General features: G+C 39.5%; 1 protein-coding gene across 1 annotated transcript in view; it reads left to right on the top strand.

Moving 5' to 3' along the window:
* The window catches only part of COL4A5 (collagen type IV alpha 5 chain), a 73,943-nt gene that overhangs the window by 9,041 nt on the left and 41,966 nt on the right, over positions 1-22,936 (top strand). The window contains exons 2-9 of the mRNA XM_059859062.1: positions 12,058-12,117; positions 16,961-17,050; positions 18,278-18,322; positions 19,043-19,087; positions 19,186-19,248; positions 19,996-20,049; positions 20,744-20,770; positions 21,947-22,027. Coding sequence (XP_059715045.1) covers positions 12,058-12,117; positions 16,961-17,050; positions 18,278-18,322; positions 19,043-19,087; positions 19,186-19,248; positions 19,996-20,049; positions 20,744-20,770; positions 21,947-22,027 — 465 coding nt within the window. The remainder of the gene's footprint in view (positions 1-12,057; positions 12,118-16,960; positions 17,051-18,277; positions 18,323-19,042; positions 19,088-19,185; positions 19,249-19,995; positions 20,050-20,743; positions 20,771-21,946; positions 22,028-22,936) is intronic.

Genomic DNA, 22,936 nt, shown 5'->3' with positions numbered 1-22,936 from the left:
TCCCCCCCCATCTTTTTAAACAGTTGGACTAAGCAGATGTGTTTAACATAATAAGCAGATGAATCTGAGATGTATTGTTTTAAATTGTAGTGTAAGCTCCTCAGTAACAATTTTTGTCTAGCTAGTAGAAAGAGTAAACAAGAAAAGGGCACTTGGTGTGACTCTTAGGGATGGTACTAAGTATGGTCAGGAGCTGGACTTTGTGATTCTTGAGAGTCCCTTCCAACTCAGCTTACTCTGTGACTCTGAGTATGCTGATCATTTTGGTACAAAATGACTTAAAATAACAAGAATGACCTTAAGCTTTGTGGTGGTATTCAGGAGTGTAATCATCAGTTGCTAAAAGAATCAGAAGGTGGATATTTAAAGTGTAAAGATGAATTTTCTGAAGGAAATCATTAGAAACTCCTCCTGTGCTGCTGGGGGGGTAAGGAGTGGAGAAATGGAGTGAAGTTAAGCCTGGGAAGAAGTAAGGCAGGAGCAAGTTGTTGGAAGGGTTTTGGTTTTTTTTTTAATTTATCATTACCCTTCACTGACTTTTGATTGGCAATAAAATTTATTTCCCTGAGTCTGTTTTGCTTGTGATGCTAATTGCTGAATGATCTCTCCGTGTGCTTGTCTTGGCTAAGGAACCTTTTGCTATATTTTTTCTTTCCTGTTCAGTTAGGGAGTAATAGTGGAACTTGGTGGGCACCTGGCACCCACCCATCCAAAAGTTGGATTTAATGTTCTGGAAAGTTTTACTTAGATGCACATAACAAAATTAAAAAGTGGTGATGTTCCAAGCTAATTTATTGTAGGGTCATAGTAGAACTTAGGTGGGAAGCACAGTCCTTTTGTTCTGGAGTCTAGATTTGGTGACCTCTCACTCAAAGTAGAGCTGACTTGGAATTTCTGTTTATTGTTCAAACTGTTGCAGTCTAAAAGGACGTTGAAACACTATCTTCTATTCCAAACCTTGTAGCTGTAGGAATAATGTTAAAACTTGATGGGAAAGCTCCGAATTCAATATTTGCAGTTAATTTACTGATTACTGCAGGATGTAGAGCATCTATCACAAACTTGAAGCAGGTTATTTTCTTTGCATATGTTTGGCTCCAAATAACATTTGTGGAAGTTGGTGTACTCCCTAAAATGGGGTGCCTGAGGAAATACTTTCCCTTAGAGAAAGTGCCTTTGTTTTGGAATGAGTACAAATGCTAGGGGCTGTTTCTTACTCCTGACAAGCTTCAGACTGAACTGCATCTCAAGTTTTAATGATACCTGAGGGCCATTTCTTATGAATGGATCTCCTCACTTGAATTATTCTACTGGGGTGCTGGAACCATATGTGCTCTCTCCTTGCCTACCTGCCCCCACACCCACCCTTTTTTAAACTGACAGCATTTTAGTGTCATGTAATAAGGAAGACAGCTCACTGACATCCTTGGATCCTGTCAGAGAATCGCTGCAAGGAGATACTTTAGGTTGCATATTGTCAACTTGCTACTGGGGAACCTTCAGAATGTGGCTGGGAATAAAATCAATTGCTGACAAAAGCAATAACATAAATTTACAAGTATTGAACTAAGGAGAAGCTCTGTGCTGCTACTGAAGATTTCCTCCCTCCCCTTTTGTTTCTCTTTGAAACAAAAATATAAAGTGTCTTTCCTGTCCCTCTGTACCCCCTTTTTCTAGCACTGATCAGATTTCTTTTGCCTGTCCTGTAACTGATACAATGTTAATACTTTTAAAATTTTGTTGGCTTTTTAGTGTTTTATTTAAAGATCTAAGCTATGGCCCTTTCAACTGCTTCTTTGCATGGGTTCAAATTTTTTAATGTAGCAAGTCTCTGAGAAGTGTGACTTGATTCCTGAGACTTGCTTTCTGTTTAGTGATGATCAGTGCAATCCAAATTTAATGATTCTTTAGGATAATGTAATTTATAGCCTCTAGATGTAATTTCTCTGGTTAAGGGAGTGGAATCTTTTTCTTCTAATCAAGGTTGGGCATCAAATTCCAAGATCTGTATGTGCTAGATAGCATGTTCTACTAGCACTAGCCTGGGGCTGTCTTACAGCATTTTAAAGGCAGTAAAATACATTCAGGCCCCCTTCTGGTTTTTTCCCCTGGAAGATAGTCTAGGAAATTACTGTTGTGATTCTCCATTCGCTCTTTCATAGGAAGGTGCATTTTGCACAGAAGTTCCTCACTTGAAGTGGCAGGTGCTCTAAGGAGCCCTGAGGTACTGCTATAGCACATAACCAGTGCTTAAGTGAATGAACCTGAGAGGCTGACACTGAGGATACTCCATATTTGCTGAAGTTCAACATGTGACTTCCTGAACAGGTATCTGAGACCTCTCACTAAATAATCAACTTTCGTCAGCTTTAGGGATTTCTGAACCCATGTGGATAAAAGGGTCTCCCATCTCATCAGATCCCAGTGTTCCATTCTTTGACAAGTGCCTCTGACTTACAGGGTTAGGGGAATTGTTTGGTCTCCATTGCTTCCTTGTTTAACTAAGCCCTCTTCAGTGCCACTTACTTTTTCAGCTTTGATTACCTGAGGCTGGAGAGTAGCTCCTTGTGAGCATTGAGCAGCGCAGAGATAGTGCTGCCTGTAGTGCTCTCTTTAGGTGTTAAAGTGCACACACAGAGTGTGCTGCTGCCACAGGCATAAACAAATGATAAAACAGCTCAAACTAGAAGAACCTTGAAGCTATGATACTTGGTCCAAGAACTGAAGGAGAATAGAGCTGATAATCACCTCCACCACAAATAAAAAAAATCCCCCAGACACCCACCAAGCCTTACAGTGAGTTAGGTCTTGTTCTGGCAGTTAAGAGGGTGTGGACTTCTTCAGATAACATCTCAGTGCAATATCACTCTGCACAGCCTCTATTCTTTTTAACATGTATATTTGCTTAATCTTTGGTATTAATTTAGTGCTCTCAGTAGTTTCAAAATAGACCAGAATGGAGTTGGATTAATCTGAAATTCTATTCAATTTTGCTTTTCCTTTCTCCAAGGAGAAGTGGGTTTCTGTTCTTGTGTGGTCTGCTTCATCCTCTTGACACTTGAAAGTGCAGTTGTCAGTGACAGATGTCTGACCTCTATTAACAGGACTCTGGAATTGAAGTTTCTTCTAGTGCATGTTATATGGATGAGGGTGGGGAACAGAACATTTTCCAGGGAATATCTGCATCTTTATTCCATTTCTTCAACTGGGAAGGGAATAAAAACTGAGTGCCAGGATGGCTGGTGCTATGAGTGTGTAAAGTTGGCTTGCAAGTGCATCTGAGACTTAGAAGCCTAACTGACCGTTTGGTCTAGGTTTGTGTTACATTTGGACATGGTTATAGAAAGTGGCAACATCTAACACCTGTCACAAGGGAAAGGTCCTAAATGACTACTAAATCTTAACCTGTAATGAGTACCATATGGCACTTCTTATTTGCAGCTGGAAAGAATCAGGAAGCCCCAAGAGGCTGGTGATTAGAGACTTGTGTGTAAAGTAAAAGTAAAACTGAGACTTCCTGGAAAGTCAAGTGGCTTACTGTATCCTGCCACTGACTGACTGCTAGGTGCTCCATGTGGGTGTCTCAGGGATGGTGTGAGTTGCAGAGATGTGTAGCTGTGCAGGCAAAGATGGAGGCATGCTTAAAACTAACCATTCCTCTAATTTGCTACATACTTTTTTAGGGGTTCACTTATGGTCTGTATAAAAGTTAGAAGATGGTTTGCATTCAGAGTTCAGCATCTAGAACTGAAATGAGCAGTAGTGAGGTTTAGACTGCCTACAGAGGTGGTATGAAATTTTTGCATTCCCAAACTGCAAAGCCAACCAGAGTTACTTTGTTCAGGATGTTTCTCTAGATATGCTGTGTATTCAGAAGTTCATGCAGCTGCAGTGCTTGCTGAAGGAAATTAATGTGGTGTTTGGCATCTGTTAGTTCATTAATGTGGAGATGGAGTGGGTTGAGAAAGCCACCTGGTAGTTTACATTCTGGTTTAGTGCTCTTAGCTTGCACTGTTTACCAGGAGGTGTACTTGCCAAATCTAAACATAGATGCTTTGTAAGATGCTGCCTCTCTATGGCAGCATAAAGATAGTACTTCTAAGTTGCTGTTAAAGGAAATTTTTACCAATTCATACAGCCTGATGTAGAGCTGTTTAGGAATCTGTGTTCATTAGGCCAGAAGTACTTGGCTTCTCAGGCCTTTTCAACTGTAGCTTTGAAATGCCTACAAGAAGGGCAGCAGAACTTGATCTGATTATTTTACTTTCTGTATGTCTCATCCAGTAAAGTACACTGCACTGAAGGCCATTCTCAGGGGTGCAGTGTATTTTGTTGTAAGTGTTGTAAGACTAACAGACTGCAGAAACCTTATGATTTTCAGGAGTGATGAGAACTGTCCATGTCCTTTTCCTCACCTACATTTGAGTCCAAGGCTGGCAGTGCCCCTTGAAGCAGAGGGCAACAACCATTTTTGAAGATGGAAGGCTGTGTAGAAAGTAGGAGTGAACTACTGTGAGTTATAAGGGCTAACTGTTCCTTCAACTCTGTACTTAAAGTTTCTGCTTAATGTTTCTTCATGTCCTGAAGAGTTGTCAGCCTTAACCCTCTTAAAACCAAGTATTGAGAAAGGGAGTAAAGTCTGGGATTTTGGGAGAGTTAGATGCCCAGCTGGACTCTTCTACTTTCTGTCCTCTGTTCTGGTTCAGGAGTCAGATACAGAGAACTTGTCAGGTTGTGATACCTCCCATTCCGAATGGGTGAATAGTTGCAGTTTGGGGATTAATCAAAGTTGTACAAGTTTTGGGGTGTTCATTCCATAAAAAGTCCTTGACTCCAAAAGTTGCCTGTAGTTGGACTGGTCTATAGGAAGATCTGTTGCTGCAAGTATTGCTATTATTTTAACTAGAAGATTCTGTGAAAGACTCTATGAAAAACTATATGTTAAAGAACCATAATTAGTTCAGTTTAAAGCAATAAATTCCATATTGTTTTAGTACAAGGTACAGGCAGAAAAGTTCAATCCTCTTTAGGTAAGAGCTGCTGTCCATTTCTTATAATATTTTTAACGCAGACAAACTTGTTTTGATTTTTGCATATTCTGGATATAGTTATGCCAAGCTTTTCTTGCGGATAACTTTAGGGTTTTTCTAAGTACACCCTTAATTCCAACCAATTTGTAGTAACTGTATTCTAAGAGAATTTATTAAATCTTAAACTTTCCATTTAGTCAGACCATTCATTTGGGATGATTACCTAGACTTAGCAGATCTCTTACAGTTGTTCCATGTTGTTATTATTAGTAGCTATTCATGTATCTAAACAAGCACATAGTGCTATCCCTTCAGAGGAAAAAGAAGGGTTGTTTATCCATCAGTTGCTTGAGAATGGTTTTTAACCTGCCTTTTGTGTTCTCATTCACTGTGGCCAGAACTGTAGCTACTACAACTAAAAGTTTCCTCTGCCAGTCTGAACAGGTCTTATATTGTACAGATTTCAAAGAAAAATAGTGCCTCGAGGTGCAACAAATGAAATTACATGCCAGAAGTTCTCTTAGTTCAAAAAAAAAGAACTTTTACAAACATATTCTGACTCTTACATTTTAGACCATGATATTTATTCTTTCCAAATCTTTGGGTAGATTGAGGGAAACAATTCCTTAGAAGGGCATGTAAAAGGCTTCTAATTCAGATTCTGCTTTAGCAATATTACTGCTCATAAATACACCACTTAAGTGAGAAGACAATGGTCATTTGGATTAGAGACCTGTGATGGCTTTGCTGCCATCACACAGATATATAAGTAATAAATTATCTGCAAATTTGTACTCCTGCTTAAGCCTAAAGAGCGTGGATGTGAAATCACAATTAGAACTCACAATAGCTGCTTTAACTCTGCTTGTCAAATCCCCACAAAACCTTTTTTTTGTTGGTTATATTTCTGTCCAGGCAAGTGAAGGGAAAATCAACTTACTGAAGATAAATCTTTGACTTGCATAAGTAGTAAATCCTTAGCTAGAAAACTGCACAGGTGTTTTGGTACACAGATCTTGGCAAGCTAATGAATATGAGGATGCTCTTCAGGACCACCACCAAAATAAAGCTCAATCTTTGTCTGTTTAGAACTGAAAGGCTGAATTTATTTGCGTTATAAATAAAGGTATGAATAACTTTTAGTGTGGTTACAGCAGGAAGATTTACTTAAGCCATCCTCCAGAGCAAAGGCATTTGTAACTGATGCTTTGCTGTATGTTGAATTTGCTGATTTTGATCAGAGTGAATTTCTAACAACAGTCAGTCTTTATAATTGATAGAAGTACTCAGTATTTATGCTCCTTTTTTTCCTGAAGCTGAACTGATGCTGACAACTGGTAAGCTGTTGTATTTGAATGGAGAGGGTGATGTTAGTAGCATTAAGCATTTGCTCACTGTGTATAAGCTTTATTCTAGTATCTTTCACAGATGTCTAACAGGTAATTGCAGCCCCTACTGTGAAAATTCTCATCTGCCACCCCTAAATCATGAACAAGAGCAGCTTGAAAATCTGCAATTTCCACAGTGAGCTTTCATGAGCTACAAAACACTGTTAAACTGCTTCTCAGCAGTAAAGTTGTGTGTATTTGAGTTAATTTAGATTCTGTAGGAATTCCAAGATACAAGTTTCTTTTACCAAATATGTGGTCTAGAGTCAGGCTTGGTAAATTGGGAAGTCCTATTTCATTGTTTTCTGGACTAGAAGACTTCAAAACTCTGGATTAATTAACACTTCCATTGTTTCTAACCCCTCTTGCCCTTCTCTTTGGCAGCAAAAACCTGGCAGGGCTGATGCATGCTGTGCTAGAACTTGAAGGGTTTGATGTACCTGCAATTCTTCTGCCACTGCTTTGTGGTTTGGTGTGATTCTATCTGAATGTAAAACTCCATGTTTCATTCAGCTTTCTGTTTAGTACTATGGTAACTTCATTACCTGATTAACTTGCTAAGAAGAGTATCTGGTCACATGTTGCTCATAAATACAGAAGGGAGAAACCTGAGGTGCTTGATAATCTAAAACTAATAGGAGCAAGTGTTCTACCAACCTTTCAAAATGCTTGGAAGGAAAGAAAAATAAAAAGTTACTGTGTGTCCGTTCTCAAGTTGAGACTGTATCTTTGAATCACAGCAATTCTTTGCAGAGTGGCTATGCAGTCAGACCTGCTACAGGTAGTGGAAGGACTCAACCACATCAGCCTTGCAGAAGTGCTTCTGTTACTTTTATCTGTGAAAAATATGAGTTACAAGTCTCAGGTTCAAGGGCTGTTAGGGGAGACAGACTGGGCTGTATGGAAGCCCTCAGAGATGAATTGCTTTTGAATGGGTTTTATGGATGGTTTTTCCTTTGACTATTCTAGAGAATGGAAGGCTTAGTAAAACCAAACAATGAAAAAGCTTCATTATATGTAGCAAATAAATCCTAAGGAACACATTAGGAAAAAGTATGGGAAAATACAAATACAGGACACAGACAGCAATTGCTACACAGTGTGACGTGAGTGTGTATTAACATTTTTTGTCTAGCCTTTACTGCTTGCTCTCTATTCCTCACTCACATTGTTCTACAGTTCAGTCAAGTTCCTGTCATCAGCGTCTGTTGCAGTTTTCAATTTGTTTTAAAATTCTGGCCATCTTTACTTGGGCAGAATTTATTTCAATGATTTCTGTGCATCTTTTTCCAACTAGAGGGAACAATCCTTACCTGATGAGGCAGCTGACAGTGTTGTGTCAAATAACTGTCTGGTTCCCTTCAGGACAACATCTGTTTATGAAGTTAGTGTGTGCAAGTTAAACCTCACTGGAGCTTCATCATTTAAGTCTCTGAGGGGGTCTTAATGCATTACAGGTGACACCAGCATTTAAAATCAGCAGCTGTCCACAATCAGGATTTTGATTCTTTTCTGACCTCCTGCTGCTATGAGAATGGAGCTTTCAAGAAAAGCATGCAGTCTGTTAGTACAAACTGCATGGCTGCATTCAGTAATGTCAATTTGCTCCTCTAGAAATGAAAGGAGTTGTCAAACAGGAGATTCTCCATTTGTGATAAAATTATACATAAGGAGAATGTCAGAATAAATAAATTGTTCAATCTATTTCTCTTTTCTTTTTCTTATCCAGTTGTCTGATACCTGAATTGAGAATTTATTTGTAACCAACTTGGGTCATGTCAGAACTCTCACTTAGTCACCTACTGTCCTGTAAGAAGCCTTAACTTCTCTTGATTGGTAATTTGTAAGTGTCAAAGTTTGGAAATGATTGGCTTCCCTCTTTAATCTTGCTTATGGAAAGAGTATTAAATTACTCTTAAACTCCAGTATGTTTTAATGCTAATACATTATTGAAGTACTCTAGTGTAGGGGTTTGGGTGCTCCCTTAAACCCCTCCCTATGTGCACACTATTAGCTGCTAAGTTTCCCTGCAGCTGTGTGTATGTAGTGGTAAATCACTTCTTTTTCACCTTCAGAGTTCTGCAAAGTCCCAAGTTACTGTTCTCTCCAGCAGCAGCATTCATCTTCCTGGGAGTTTTTACAAACATTTTGTCCAATACTCTTGTGAGTGGCAGCTGGGAGGTGGGGTGGGAATGGAATATGCTGAAATTGCCTTGTAACCAAGGTCTTTGGGCCTGATGAGAAAGGACAGGAATGTGCCCAATGCATAAGGCAGGCTTTTAACCACCACACATTTTGAGGATGACTTAGGCTATTCATTTCACTGAGCTGAGTGTAACAAACCAGGAGTAGGAATGTGTACTTTTTTCTTCAAACTGAAAAACAACAAACAAACAAAACAGCATTCTGTTGGTGGCATAAAGCAGTTTTCCTCAGTCCATGTAAGACACAAAAGACCAAGCTTGTTCTGGAAGAATTATCCTTTGACCAGTAAACCAATACCATCCCTCCTTTTATATACTAATGAAAAGAACTTGTTCTCTACACACAGATTCAATGGGTAGAAGCTGTCAGGAAAATCCAGTGAAAGGATTAGCTAAACTTGAATAGATTAATTAGAGCCTTTGGTTGTGTCTTGCTATGGAAAAGTTACAGCATAGGAAATAAGCAGTGATAGTGCCTTCATCTTTACAGGTGAGCCGGGAGGCAACAGGAGCACAGTAAGGAGCAAATCTAAGCAGTTTGTCCTGAGTTCTTAAAAGATGCTTTGATTCCTTCTTCATCTTGGTGTAGTTGAAAATGAAAAGATTTTGACTGATCTGGAAATTGTGACCAGCTCCTTATGCTCAAGATACAACTTGCTATTATATCAAATAGTTTTTATTTATCACCTAAGACAATGTGTCCTACTGGCCAGAGCCAGGAACTGAACTGCTACTGAATGCTCCTGGTTGACAGGTAATAATACAAGGCAAGAGTCTTGCTTGGTTTTCCAACTACATCACGTGCCAAGTGTAACTTGGAGTTCCCCTGAGGTTTGGAGTCATTCAGTTTTCTATGTCTGGAAACCCAGAACGTCACGTAATTTTCAGAACTAGTGATGGTTAAGTGGTTACTAAGGGTACTGATGGTAACCATCTAAATCTTGCTCTTAATGTGGGTTTTTCTGCTTTTGGAATGTCATTGCATCCATTTTTTTTGTGTGATTGAAGTGTAGATGACTTACTGTTCATGTGCAGGAGAAATTCCAAGTGTTCCTATGCATAGTGTGGAGCCTAGATTTCCTTGGCATTCACGTGCGATACACAACTGATTCTGTGACATTAAAAATCTCTAGCCTGTGGCTGCTGAGTGGTTTTCAAACTTGTACTAACTTGTTATGTAGTATGCAATCTCCTGTAGTGCAATTTTTGTGCCTGCTTTGCCAAGTTAAAAAAAAAATGGCCTTGAGATTACTGAAAAGTCTAAACAAGAAGAAAGCTTTCACTCAGAGTAGGTCATTAAGCTTTTTTTTTCCCCTCTGTGTCATCATGTTTTACTTTGGGATTTTTTAAGCTATACAGCAGTAAGACCTCTAAGTGGCAGGAAATGATCTTGAGATAATATAGATTTTGAGGGCTTTTTTTGGATTCAGACTGTTTAATTAACAATACCTTAGTTTGATGCGGATATAAGTTAATGCAAATGAGAAGCACAGTCTGACAAATACAGCTTTTGTACAGGAAGATAAGTGACTCTGCTGGGGGAGTACTTCTTGATAAGCTTGTGGGTGAATAGATCTTCCCAGGATTTATGCCAAAAACCTACTACCATTTGATTACAGTGGGTATTTGAAGAGTTTTCTGGTTACAGACCTTTAGTTTCCCTTCACTGCTGTCTGAGAAAGACCATGTTTCCTTCCTGCAAGTAATGCATCTGAGCTGGATATCCAAAACCATTTGTCAGAAAGCATTCAGTGAGTACTCCTGACTCTCCATTGAATGTAACTAAGGTTAATCCTTTTTAAACAAAGCTTTGTTAGAGAGTTTAATCCAAAAACTGGTTCACAAGGAACTTGCTTTTTTAAAACCCATTTTTAAAAGTGAAAGAGATCAGATACCAAATTCATAGGATAACTGGGATTGAAGGGGGCATCAGAAGGACATCTGGCCAAAACCCCTATTCCAGACAGGGACAGCCATGAGGTCAGGCCACATTGCTTGTCCAGCCTGATCTTTGAAAGCTGGGCTAGAAAGATTCAATTTCATTCTAGGTAATAGCTCAATAATCCCTGTTAATGAAGAATTTTGAGTTTTCATATACGTAATATCAAGAAACTGGTGACAAAAGCCACATGGAAGGTCAGGAGAAGCACCCTGGTCATGTCGTGTAACACCATTGCTGGCCTTAAATCTCAAAGCTCTGCATTTTGCTGCAAGATGCTTTAATTGATTCTGAGATTTTGTAGCTCCAAGCGAATTAAGTTACTTCTGTATTTTCAATCTGATGCTTGGTAGTATGTTTAGGCTAAGAGCCAGGACATTCCTAATGCCAGGTAGGGGATGGGTCATGTCTCTAAACGCTTCTGTGGTAATGAAGGGTAGAATTCAAGTGTGGGTGTATCTCAGGTCTGACATACTGACTGGTTTCTTGCTTGATTGAAACTTTGTACCTAATGTTCTCTGTCGATTACTGAAGGGGAGGGCCCCAAATGCTCAGCTTTTCAAACTTTTAAAGCATAAGCTCTGTGTTTTTAACACAATGCTACACCTGTTCTCAGAATAAGTTGAACCCTGAAGTGTTTCAGCTAGCGTATCTTCCAAAATGGCACGTAGTTTTTAACTATGAAGAGGTCTGAAACAGCTATTATGTGGGAACATTTGACCAAAAAAAAGGGTTCACTCTAGAAATCTCACTTCTGTAAACACATTTGTTAATCTGAGATCAACACAGGGCTCTAATGAAAATCCCATGTTAAAATGGGGATGGAAGAATACAATCTAAGCAAAGGTGGTATGGGAGGGTTATTTAACTTGATTCTTCTTTGTGAGTCAAACTTGTATATCCCTCTCCTTTGAATCCCTTGAAATCCACCTGACTGTCACCTTATGCTAAAGACTGTTGGAGTTGGTTTGTCAAGTTTTGCACTGGTATGGGAATGCAGCTACATGAAATGTAGAGGTTTTTAAATGTGTTTTCTCAGTAACTGAGCCATGGGGGGAAAAAATTAATCTCATAGTAAGTATTTGTCTGATAACTATCATAGATGTGCTCATAACCTTCAGGCTTGGTTTAAACTCTTGTGCAAAACCTGACATCTACTGGTGGGAAGCATAACTGGGCTCTCCTCAGCTGGAGATGTGCTGAAGAGCCTGTTTTATAAAGGGCTGGTGCTTTTGGCTATAAGTGTTGCATTGTACTGCTTAAGCATAAGTTTGGAAGTCTAAAATGAGCTGTAAAATACAAACAAACATAGGTATTATTAAAGGTTATTGAACTTTCAGTTAAATGTGTCTGTTTTGAGCACTTATATAATGTCTGGAGGACAAACTTCATAGGTTTACTTTTTAGACAAACTTTTTGACTTTTTGTGATAATATTGAATACTTCATCTAGTCTTATGCCAATTAAAAACAATTTTTTCCGCTTATGTTTTCAAGGCTTGCCATGGATGTACATCTTTATCCAAATGTGATTGCAGTGGAGTAAAAGGTGAAAAGGTAAATATTCTTCTTTTTATCTTTTTTAACTGTCAGACCAGCACACAAACCACTGAACCATATGCCAGCTTCAGATAACTGAAGCTTATGGGTGATAGTTCTTTGCTTCTTGCTCATATTCTTTTTCTTTGATGGTAGTGTGGGCATGAACCAAAGAGCAGAGCTGTATTAACAGTCAGATATTGAGTCAGACTGATTGATCCATCTCACAGTGTAAGATTTTCATATAATTATTTTCTCAAGAATGGGGAATTAACACACAGATTTTTTCCATCTATCTATTTGGAAAAAAACCAACAAAAAAACCCAGAAGAGACAAATTCTAGTAAAATAGAAAGAATTTCTATTTACAGCCAAGGCCTGCCTGTACTAACTAGCTAGTGTTGACAGGCTAAGGTGTGGAATGTAGCATAATGACTGTGCTAGTAATGCTTCAGTGGGATTGTAAAATTGAGTGAGTGTGGGTTGTTTTCTCTCTTTTCTTGCACTGTCAGTTCATAAGTAGTTGATGCTCACTAACGTGTTCTGAACCTGTACTGCTTTTCACCTCTTAATTTGTACAGCTGTATGCCAAGATGATGACTGCTGTCATTGTCTAGATATGAGCTGCACCATGGCAGTGACAAAATTCAGATACAGCTTTCCCAACACACTTAGCTGCCACCCAAGTAAGCAGCTAGTTAAAGGCTAAACAGATATTCTTGGATCAAGCAGAGTAAAAATCATCCCCACTGCAAAAAGCATCTCTGTGCCTCATTCAGGTGCAACAAGCTGTTTTGGTCTGTCCAGATGGTATCCTCAGGCCAAGAGATGCATGTTGACATATTGGAGCTTTCCTTCTTCCTTGCAGCTTTGACTTCCAGTTTCACTGCCTGTTCTCAATATATCTGTACAGTACTTCAAGTTTGTCAACATTATTTCTTATTGTTTTACAAGTTTTTTCTTGGAGGAAACAGCAGGTGCCCAGCATTTCTTTTAGGTACAAAGCACTGTAGATAACCAGCTCAGTACTGTGAACCCAGCAAGTACTGGGTTCTTTCTCCAGTGGAGGGGAGCATTGCTGGGCGTAAATGGTCTTTAAATAGTTCCCATGTAGCTGCTGTTGTCACAGGGAATGAATGGGATGTGATAGTGCAAGGAGCAGAGACTGCTCAAAATGCTTCCACTCTTAGTCTTGTAAACAGTTTGCTTGAGATACAATGGAGTTGTCTTGAAGATGTGAACTGATAAGAGTTTGAGAAGCATATCTTATCAAACTACTTACCCTATTTTAGCAAGGTTCTAGGAGGGTTTCAGCGCTCTAGATTAATTTCTGACAGATTTCAAGGGTGGTTTTTGACTTGCATAAACAAATGTAACCTTAAATGAACAAAAGTAATTCAAAACACTGGCACTATAATTGAGCTGGTGCAGAATTTTACTATTGGCTCAGGTTAAACAAGGCAACTGTCCAAAATTCAAGGTAATGCTCAATGCCACACCTGCCATCCAGATAGCTCCAGACAGATGAGGTCATTCCTTGGCATTTCCTTGCCTTTAGTTCATTGAGTACATTCCCTATTTACATACCTAGTGAAGAATGGAATTCCCTTGGTGGCAAGATTTCCAAGTTAGATTTGGTTAGCCAAACACGAACCTGGTTCATGTTCCTAGAGGATCTCAGATGCAGATGTCCAAACCAAATGCATCCTAACTAGTCACAAGTTATTTCGAGTTCAGTTTGAAGTCACTTAAAGATCAGATTTCTGTGCCCAGTGCAGTTATTGCAGGTAACTTTGCAGATGACTTTGGAGAACCTTTCTGTAATTCTAAGTTGGCTTTTTTTTTTTTTTTTTGGCACTTGTCACAGCTTTTTTGTGAATTCTCTGAGCAAGTAGGTTGTCTGGTTAATGTGGATGTAATGCAATCTGTCCTTAGAATGGATATGAAACTGGGGAACTGTGATTCATTTCCACTGCAGCCAAGGTAAACACAGCATAATCCTGAAGCATGTCAGAGGGTTTTTAAACAGTCCCTCTGAAGCTTGCAGACCATCATGTGCCTTGTGTAAAGGAAGGATGAAAAACAAAGCCCATGTTTCCTCTGTATGATGTGTTGCTAGTGGAACTTGTTTGAGCAAACATGTACACAGCTCATTGTTAGTTGCCCTATAATTACAAAGCCCTCAGTATTTGATGCATTGCTGGATTCAGCAGTTCAGTTCTGGGGAGCCCCAAGATCTGTCACTGAAATTTAGTGCTTTATCTTATAAATTCTTTGCTTTGGTTTGCTTAGGTTTTGAATTGTTGTTTGAATATTCCTAAATTCTTGTACTACTACAAGATGTAGTAGGGCTGGATCCCTCACTGTGTATCACTTGCATTTGATCTAAGTTCCCAAATGCAATACTGCTTCTTTCTGCAGTGACCTCTGAACAGGAGTGATATGTTTTGAAGAATGCCAGTCCTGTCAGAGGGGGATTTCTCTGTTTGTCTTGATTAAATACTATAGTTTTAACTGTGTTGAATTAGTGCTCTTGGACTTGAGGAAGAATTTGTTGGCTAGCATTGTAATGTGAGGCAGCCATTACTTTCACCCTGTTATTTATAAAGGTGGAGAACGATATGGGTGGCTGTGGCATCACTTCTTCCATGCTGTGTATCTTAATCTTACTATGGACATTTGTACATGAATTTAGTTTTAAGCAGCCACCCATAGTTAAGTGGTTTTGGACTCTTTTTAAAGTTCACTATTTTTGTAGCAAGGGCAGGAAGAGCAAGTATGTGCCACTCTTATCAAATGTTACAGCCATGTTCTTGAATGTATATAGACATTAGAATGGGCTCTCCAACTACTGCTTTTCTGGTTTTGGGGGGTTTTTTGGTTTTTATCCCCCTACTGCCAATTTATATATATTTTATATTTATTTATAAATATGGATTTTGGAGAACAAATTCTAGAAATGTGAATTACTTGTCCATGCATTAAAACTATATCTATCCCTGCTTGTGTCCTATTATTAGAGTACATGGAACTCTGCCAAACTTTTCTGTATCCCTGCTTAATTGGCTATATCTTGCTGCAGCAAAGCATAATTTTAGGGTGTTTCCCAACTATATTTTTTTCTTTCTGTGCCCCAAGCAACACTCATGTTCAAGCTTGTGAGCTGATGGTTTTGCCATGTTGGTGTACCTAATTGAGAGCAGTTAAGATCAGAATCTGACTCCTTGCCCATTCCCCAAGCAAATGATGGTTAATAGCTGGGGCAACTTTATTTTGCTATGGAAACAATCCTGTATTTTCAGGATTGGAAGAGGAGATCTGAGTTGACCTGAACCTTTGCTATTTATGTTTTAGTTTAGTAGCTTCCAGTCTGAAACAAGAAATATCCAACCTTCCTCAGTTCTGTGTAAGCAGAATTGGCTAGTGAGCTTTTGAATTTATAAGAAAATTTATTGCACACTAACAAGAGACTTCAATTGCATTCTATCCCAAACAATATAATGTCTTTTTTGGCACTGACTTCATGTGGAAGACTTGTTAAATTTCTTTTCCGTTTCAGTATGTTCCTGCAGTGAGCAGGCAGTTTTTCCTGCCAAATTTGTAGCATCCAAATCTTCATAAAAATCAGTATGGTGCGGGCAGTAGGAAAAATCTGGAGGCAGAAGCAACATCTGAAAATGGTTGTCACTTATGGGATCATCTATAGGCTGTTTAAGTAGAAGACAGTTTAAAAAAAAACCCCTCGAAGAGAACTGGATCAGCATAGTTTCTCTTCCCACAAAATTTGCTCAGATTTCTTTAACCAATTTTTAAATCAAAAATAGGGATTATAGTATAGCTATTTCCACTGTAATTATTTTAACTTTGATGTAAGTTCCCTTAGGACGTGTCTGATGTACTCCCTCAGCTGCCCCCAATCAGAGTCCTTCAAATAATCTGTTTGCTTTTGGGGGTAATTTGCTGGCAAACTGCACAGGAGTTGCCCTGGCAACAGTTTCCTCATGCAAGGCTCTCATTTTTGCTGCTCACTTTCAAAGTGGGCTTGGAAAATACTCATTTTAGTTTCAATACTACAGTTCACTAGCATCTGTTGTTGCCTCTTCTATTCCTCTTAGCTGTTTGACTTGATGTTTCTCTTTCTTTGAAGGCCTTGGCTTCCCCATTCCATGACTGTTTGGAGTGGAGACCTTGGCATAGCTGCATTTTAGAGAACAATTCTTTAGCCTCAGATGACACACAAGGCCAACCCTCTGCTAAAAGTCTGTTCTAGCAACCATTTGTAGGTGCTACTTGCTGTAACAAAAAGAAGAGTAACCAGGTTGAGATTAGGAGGCACTCTAGCCTGGCTCTCCCAGCACACATCTGACGTGCCTCTTGTACACTGGTGTGTTTTTTTGAGTGTGCAAACACAGCTCATGCCAGAGCTTGCTCCAGAGTCTGGTTTTGCCCAATGTTTTCTTTATCTGGCACTCCCGAATTCCTCATTTTCTCTCCTTCAGGGACACACTAACCCTTTCATATCCTGGCCTGAGGTAGTAGCACTCCTCCAGAGTGTCACTTTTCAGATGAGGAGCAGACCAACTGTACAGCATGCAGAAGTATTTGTCTTAGGTTTGCAGGGGAGAACACCCTATGAAAGCCTGTAAACCTATGAAATCAGTTTGAGTGCTGTAATTAAAGGTAAATCTGTCTGTGTTCAGGAATTTCTTTAGTTAAGTAGGTGAGATGTTTAATCACTGTTAGTTTGTCAGTGTGATGACTTCCTACAGAAAAGCAGACAGATAATGTATGTTCTAAATTTTTGTGTTGTATATTTTTTTCTGTCATATTTCACCTCCACCACCACCCATTCTTTTCGTAGGGTGAAAGAGGATTCCCAGGCTTGGAAGGACAGCCAGGTTTGCCTGGATTTCCAGGACCAGAAGGACCACCTGGTCCAAGAGGCTCAAAGGTAAGTCCCAATTCACTTGAATGGTGTGAAGGTGCTGGGCAGTGTTAACTTAACTGTAGTGCTGATCCTAAGCAAGTCCAGAACTCCTGATTATCATTGGTTTAATAGATACAATCTTCAGCTGTTGGGATATAACAGGTTTTTTGGTTGACTAGTTTGAATAGTCAGCCAGTGGAAAAAGATTGCTCTGAGTTTCCTATGCAGTTCCTCACCTACACAGGTGCTTGCCAGCACTGCCTTTCACTAGGTGCTGCCCATGAGGGTCAAAGAACAGGTTTGGCAAGGTGCTGTGATGCAGCTTTGTTAGTCCTTGCACTAAGGAGATCCTGGCTTAGCTGAGTTTACTGATAAGAGCAGAGTTTTGCTCTCAGCTGCCTTGGGGGCTCCCACCATGTAGGTAAACGGTTGTTTGCACCTGGTGGCATTCCTGGGATGAAATTCCTGGACTGGGTTTGGGTGGGGTGATGCAAATGAGAGCCTCATTGAACCCATGTGCCGGGAGATGAGGAATGCTCCTGGCTTTCCCTGGAGGGGTTCCATTTACTTCTATTTGCTACTGAATTGCATCCTTACACTCAGATGGTTTAATTTAGCAGTAAAATTCCTCTGAATATATTTACCTTTAATATACATAAGGATAGCTGGGATCTGCCATTTCTTTTATAAATGCTCACAGTATAAACCTAACAGAAGCACACAAAAAAGAAGCAAAGGAGAAAATAGGCAGGTGATAAGAAAAGAGTAGAGGAGGTCTACACTGAAAGAGAAGATTAATTTGATATAACAAGAGTGAAACAGCCCAGAGGTCTTTTACTAGAAATTCTTGCTACAGTTTTACTCCATAAACGCATTTTCTTAAGATTTTGATGCAAAGTTCTGCATTGTGATTCTGTGATGATCATGACGCAAAGTAACACCGGTACAGTCTGACCCGTGTTGAATCGTGGCTGCCCGGTTCTGCCCACAAGGGGCCGCTGGAGGATGCTCCATGGCAGGGCTGACCCTGAGGTTGTCAGGGACCTGGCAGCGCAGTGGCCTTTAGGAAATCTTTCCTCTAAGGCATGGTTAATCAGCTGGAACAAATACTTTAACTTAAAATAATTTTGAGTTGTTTAACTCAGGAAATGACAACTGCTGTAACTTCTAGCCCACTTACTGTGACCATGTAGGAACTTGATAGAAATACAGCTTGAGTGTGGGGTCTTGTTTGTTTCTGTTGTTTTTTAGGGTGACGATGGTCTTCCAGGACCTATTGGACCCAAAGGAATCAGAGTAAGTATTGATGCAGTGTTAGGGTGATATGTTGGAATAATGATAAAGACCAGCAGGCATTGGGTGGGTCCTAACAGAAGTGGTGATTGACAAGAAAAAAAATGGACTTAAATCTGAAGAATAATCTACCCACCAGAAGAGATTGTACTGCTTTTTATAATTAATACAAGATTGCATGAGCAATACTATCTTACATATTGTTTGTATTTCATGAACTGTTTAGGGACAGCAGCCCCAAGACTCATTTATTTTGCAATACAGGACCTAAGCAAGTGCCAGTACTTTTGTTTCAGTGTATTCTGAAGTAGAGGCAGTATGTCTGTGGTCCATAGAGGAGAGGTGGACTTGTCTAGAAGTCCTTTAGATTTTGTGCCTTTGCTTTTTCTGTCAGACACCTCAGCTGGTAATAATTGATACATCTGACTTCATTTGGCTACATCCATTTTTCACACCCTGTTTATTTATTTTATCTTCATATCTATAATCTATTACTTTAGTAGTTCTGCATTGTCTTTTCCATGTTTTTGTGGCTGTTTCCCTGAAAGATTGGTAAGAACTTTCAATGCCATGTCAGCATGGCTTTTTTTTTATTTTTTGTAGAGGTGATTTGGATGTTTGTCTGTCTTTACTTACATCTGCACAAATAAATTATATTTAGTGAAATCCTTTTGCACCCATTCATACTGTACTATTTCAAGCACATGCTTAATTTCCTTCTAGGGACCGCCAGGGCTTCCTGGCTTTCCAGGGACACCAGGACTTCCTGTGAGTAGCATTGGGCTGTGTAGATACAAATCCGTTCCCTTTCAAGCCCAGAAGAGCATCCTGCACTCTAACTCTTCTTTTCCTTTTCTACTGTCAAGGGATTGCCAGGACAAGATGGGCCACCAGGACCTCAGGGTATCCCAGGATGCAATGGAACAAAGGTGGAATTCCTTAAAAAATCTTAATGTAACAATAATGAAGTAAAAAGCTCTTGTTCTCCTGGCTGTACCCAATGGGTTTAGTCTGTTGTGTGCAACAGTACTTGCTGTTACTGAGTTGTGAAGGTAATTCCAAGATAATTCATTGAGAGAAGGGGTCATGGTCTGGTACTTAAAGCACAAGCTTTGCCAGCAATTGCCAGCACCAAGACACAACACTGTGTGCTCTGCAGCCATTGTTAGAACTCCATGTTCTAATCCTTACTTGTATAAGTTGCAGCTGAGAGGTGTCTGATAATTGTCAGATACTGTGTCTCATCATTGTAGTAGACTCCTGCTACAAAGAAAAACTCATTACTTTACAGTGAGACTTTTTAATTATTAATTTTTAATTTTATATTAAAAATACTGATACAGTGTCTATGTTGGAGGGAGTAATTTCATTCTGATGAGCTACTTAGCTTCGTGTTGGGATTTTCCCAGAGGAGAAGTTGATTTTCTGTAGCATTCTGTTAATTTTCCATCTCTGTAGTGTAGTACTTTGCCTGGAAGTATGCCGAAACACCTGACTGTGGAAATTTGTTTCCATCAGTTGTGTGAATTAACTAAGTGATTATCCTGTCTTGTTCCAATACAATTTTCTACTCTGGAGTCATAAGCTAACAAACTAGACTTTTGAATCAAAATTTGTTTACCTGGTTTTGTTATGTTTTGGTTTGGTGTTGGCTAATAATTTTCTTCATCCCTAAGGGAGAGCGTGGATTCCCAGGCAGTCCAGGTTTTCCTGGTTTACAAGGGCCTCCTGTAAGTGAAAGATTTCCCCATCTTGTAATCCACTGAAAGACTCCTACTGTGAAAAATAAGATATATATCAACCTCTTTTTGCAGTTTTTCTTTTAATAAATAGTATTTTAAAAAATATTTAATCAGAGCATTTTGAATGTCCCATGAAAGTGAGTTTTTCTGCTGCATGCTGTAAAGCTTAAAAACCCCTTTGAATTCTTACATGCTGAGATGCTTTACCACCTGCAGAAAAATACAAATACATGCTTATGTGTCAGAGAAGGAAGATCTTGTATATCTGAAGAGTATTACTGGTGATTAAAAGGTCAGAAAAAAGAGACAGGGTGGGGTGTTTTCAGTATAAAACACAAGGATACAGCGAAGTGACTGTCAGAACTAAAGTACAAACAGATGTAGTAGACAGGATGGATAATAGGAGGCAACATAGAAACAAATTGCTAAGAAAGGGAAATTTAATCCTTCTAATGCTCAACATTCAGTATGAAAGTCCTCCTCTAATTTTTCCATTTGGTTCTGAAGTTCATTAAAACTTTATTTTCCCCTGTTTCACATGTTGTTATAAGTTCCTGTCTTTAATATTTGCCTCATGGTGTAGATCTGATTAGTGGTTTGCAAAAAACATACCAGTGATTTATTTCTATTGATCTTAATTTTTTTTTATCTTAATTTTTTTTGTTGTTTCTTTTAAACAAAGGGACCCCCTGGCCTGCCAGGTATGAAGGTGAGTGTGCTGTACTCTCACTTCCAGGTACTTACCAGACATGGGTGTGCAGTGGGATCTGCCATGAGTAACCTGCTTGTTTTGTGCAAGACTGTGTGCACCCACTGGAACCTGGAGTGACATTCTTGGTGTTTCCAGGCCACTCCAGTGCAGCTAACTGGAAATTCTGCAGTAGCTTCATTTGGGTCAGTAGCTCGAGAAGCAGCAGAGTGTTTCCTTGGGACTGTCAAGGGTCAGTGTTGAGGCATTAAGTTAACAACATGTCTGCAAATACCCAAATGCACCATTAGTCTGCCTGTGCGTACTCATAACACTCCTAAAGCCTAAACAATAGTGACCTAAAATACCCAGTGACAAGAATAGTACAACATATTTTGTTCTTTTGAAAATGGTTTTTTTTGCTCTACATATTACATAGATGGCCTTTTCTCCTAATCTAGTGTCATGATCTGGTGTTGAACCTTTTATTTTTTACCTTTGACCGATTGAGCATGGGCCAAAACATCAGTTTTGATTGAGATCTGTTTAGGAGGAAACGTGAATTACACCTACAGAATTACACTGTTAAACTCCTGAGAGGACAGCATAACACTGGTACTGGAAAATTTGGACTATAAAGCTGAATTGTCTGTCTTAGCTCCTTTTTGCAGTTGTTTTCAAGATAATAAAGGACAATATCATCAGAACATATACTTTCAAAATAAATATATTCCCTGAAATCAATAAGAAACTACTTCAATGTGGACCACAAAACGTAATTGTTGTAACAGCACACTCAGCACTAATCTCATGAGCTGGGACATTGGAAAAAGCTGAATGAGCCTCTTTTTTGTTGTGTCCTATCCACTGCTTTCACATGAAGCTGGAATGTTTCTTTAGTGAAGAATTTGTGTTTCAATCCCCTAATCTTTTGGAATTTAAATCAATGCTGCTATCTTTGTACAAATTAAATCTTTTAAATAGTTGTTAGTTTAGCCATTTAGAATCTTCATCTCTCCTAAACAGAGCTATTCTTGGAGAATCTAGTGCTTATATGAAAGTTTACTGCTAGGGTGTAGCATAGTTCAGAGCCTCTTAGAGTCTTAGGAGCCACTGTATGTGCTCTTTGGAGCCAAAATGGTAGTAAGGAATTGTAAAATGTGTTGTTAATTAAAGTCAACTGTATTTTTTTTCTAGGGTGAAGCAGGTGAAATAATTACATCCTTGCTGCCAGGACAAAAAGGTGACCCAGGATTTCCAGGTCTTCCAGGAATACCTGTAAGTTGCATAAAGTATTATTAGGCTGTGTTCTGCCAAAAAGATAACATGAAAAGTACTCTTATTACAGGAAAATTGGCAACTTGACGCTTGTATGTTTTCTTTCATTCTCACATTGAATGTGAGACCTGGGGTGCAGGGCTCACATTCAATGCACCTCTGATTTATGGCTTGAGGGAAAGTGTGTGATTCCATATTGCTCTTAATAGGGTAACCCACAGCAGCCAGAAAGGTCCCCTGGTCAGGAAGGTGGTATCCAGCAGATAGCAGTACTCAGTTACTGATTTGCTTCTCTGCTTTCCCTGCCTCTTCCCCCTTCCTAGACATTCTTTGTATCAGTTCTGGAGTTCCCTTCCCTTCTTTACCCTGAGTTGGTCCCATCTGGCTTTCTGGCTGTAGCTGCTGTTTTGCATGGTGGGAAGGAGAGGGTAATGCCTCAGCTGTTCTCCTCATGTGGCACCTCCTGAACAGTGCTTCTGCTCTCCCAGCAGTGCTCTGTGAAAACAGCTAGTGACTCCAGGCCCTGTGCTTCCCCACTGAGCCATTCATTGCTTTAGTGGAAGAACAAGGGGAGCCGAAAATGAGTCTATCAGTCTGAGCTGGGCAGGAGCCAGGCTCCCATTTCCTGGTACAGAGAGGCAAGCCCCATGCCATTCTGTGACCAGACTGAGCCTGTTAGCATTTCTGCTCCTCTGATCTGTGCTTCCCTATTGTCTCTTTCTGGCTGGGAGGAATCACAAATACCAAGTGTTTTCTTGTTCTTTCTCAATACATGACGAGAGAGAAAGTGCAAAAGTAGTTCAAAACAAACCAAAAAGCATTCCCTTATCTGAGCCCAAGAGATGCATTGATGTTAAGAGCAGAACTCTCCTAAAATGATGTACACTCCTTTAGGCCTTTCCCTGAGGA

This window comes from Haemorhous mexicanus, chromosome 14, assembly GCF_027477595.1.
Source record: "Haemorhous mexicanus isolate bHaeMex1 chromosome 14, bHaeMex1.pri, whole genome shotgun sequence".
Classification (NCBI taxonomy): domain Eukaryota; kingdom Metazoa; phylum Chordata; class Aves; order Passeriformes; family Fringillidae; genus Haemorhous; species Haemorhous mexicanus.
This window is presented reverse-complemented; position numbering and strand designations above follow the sequence as displayed.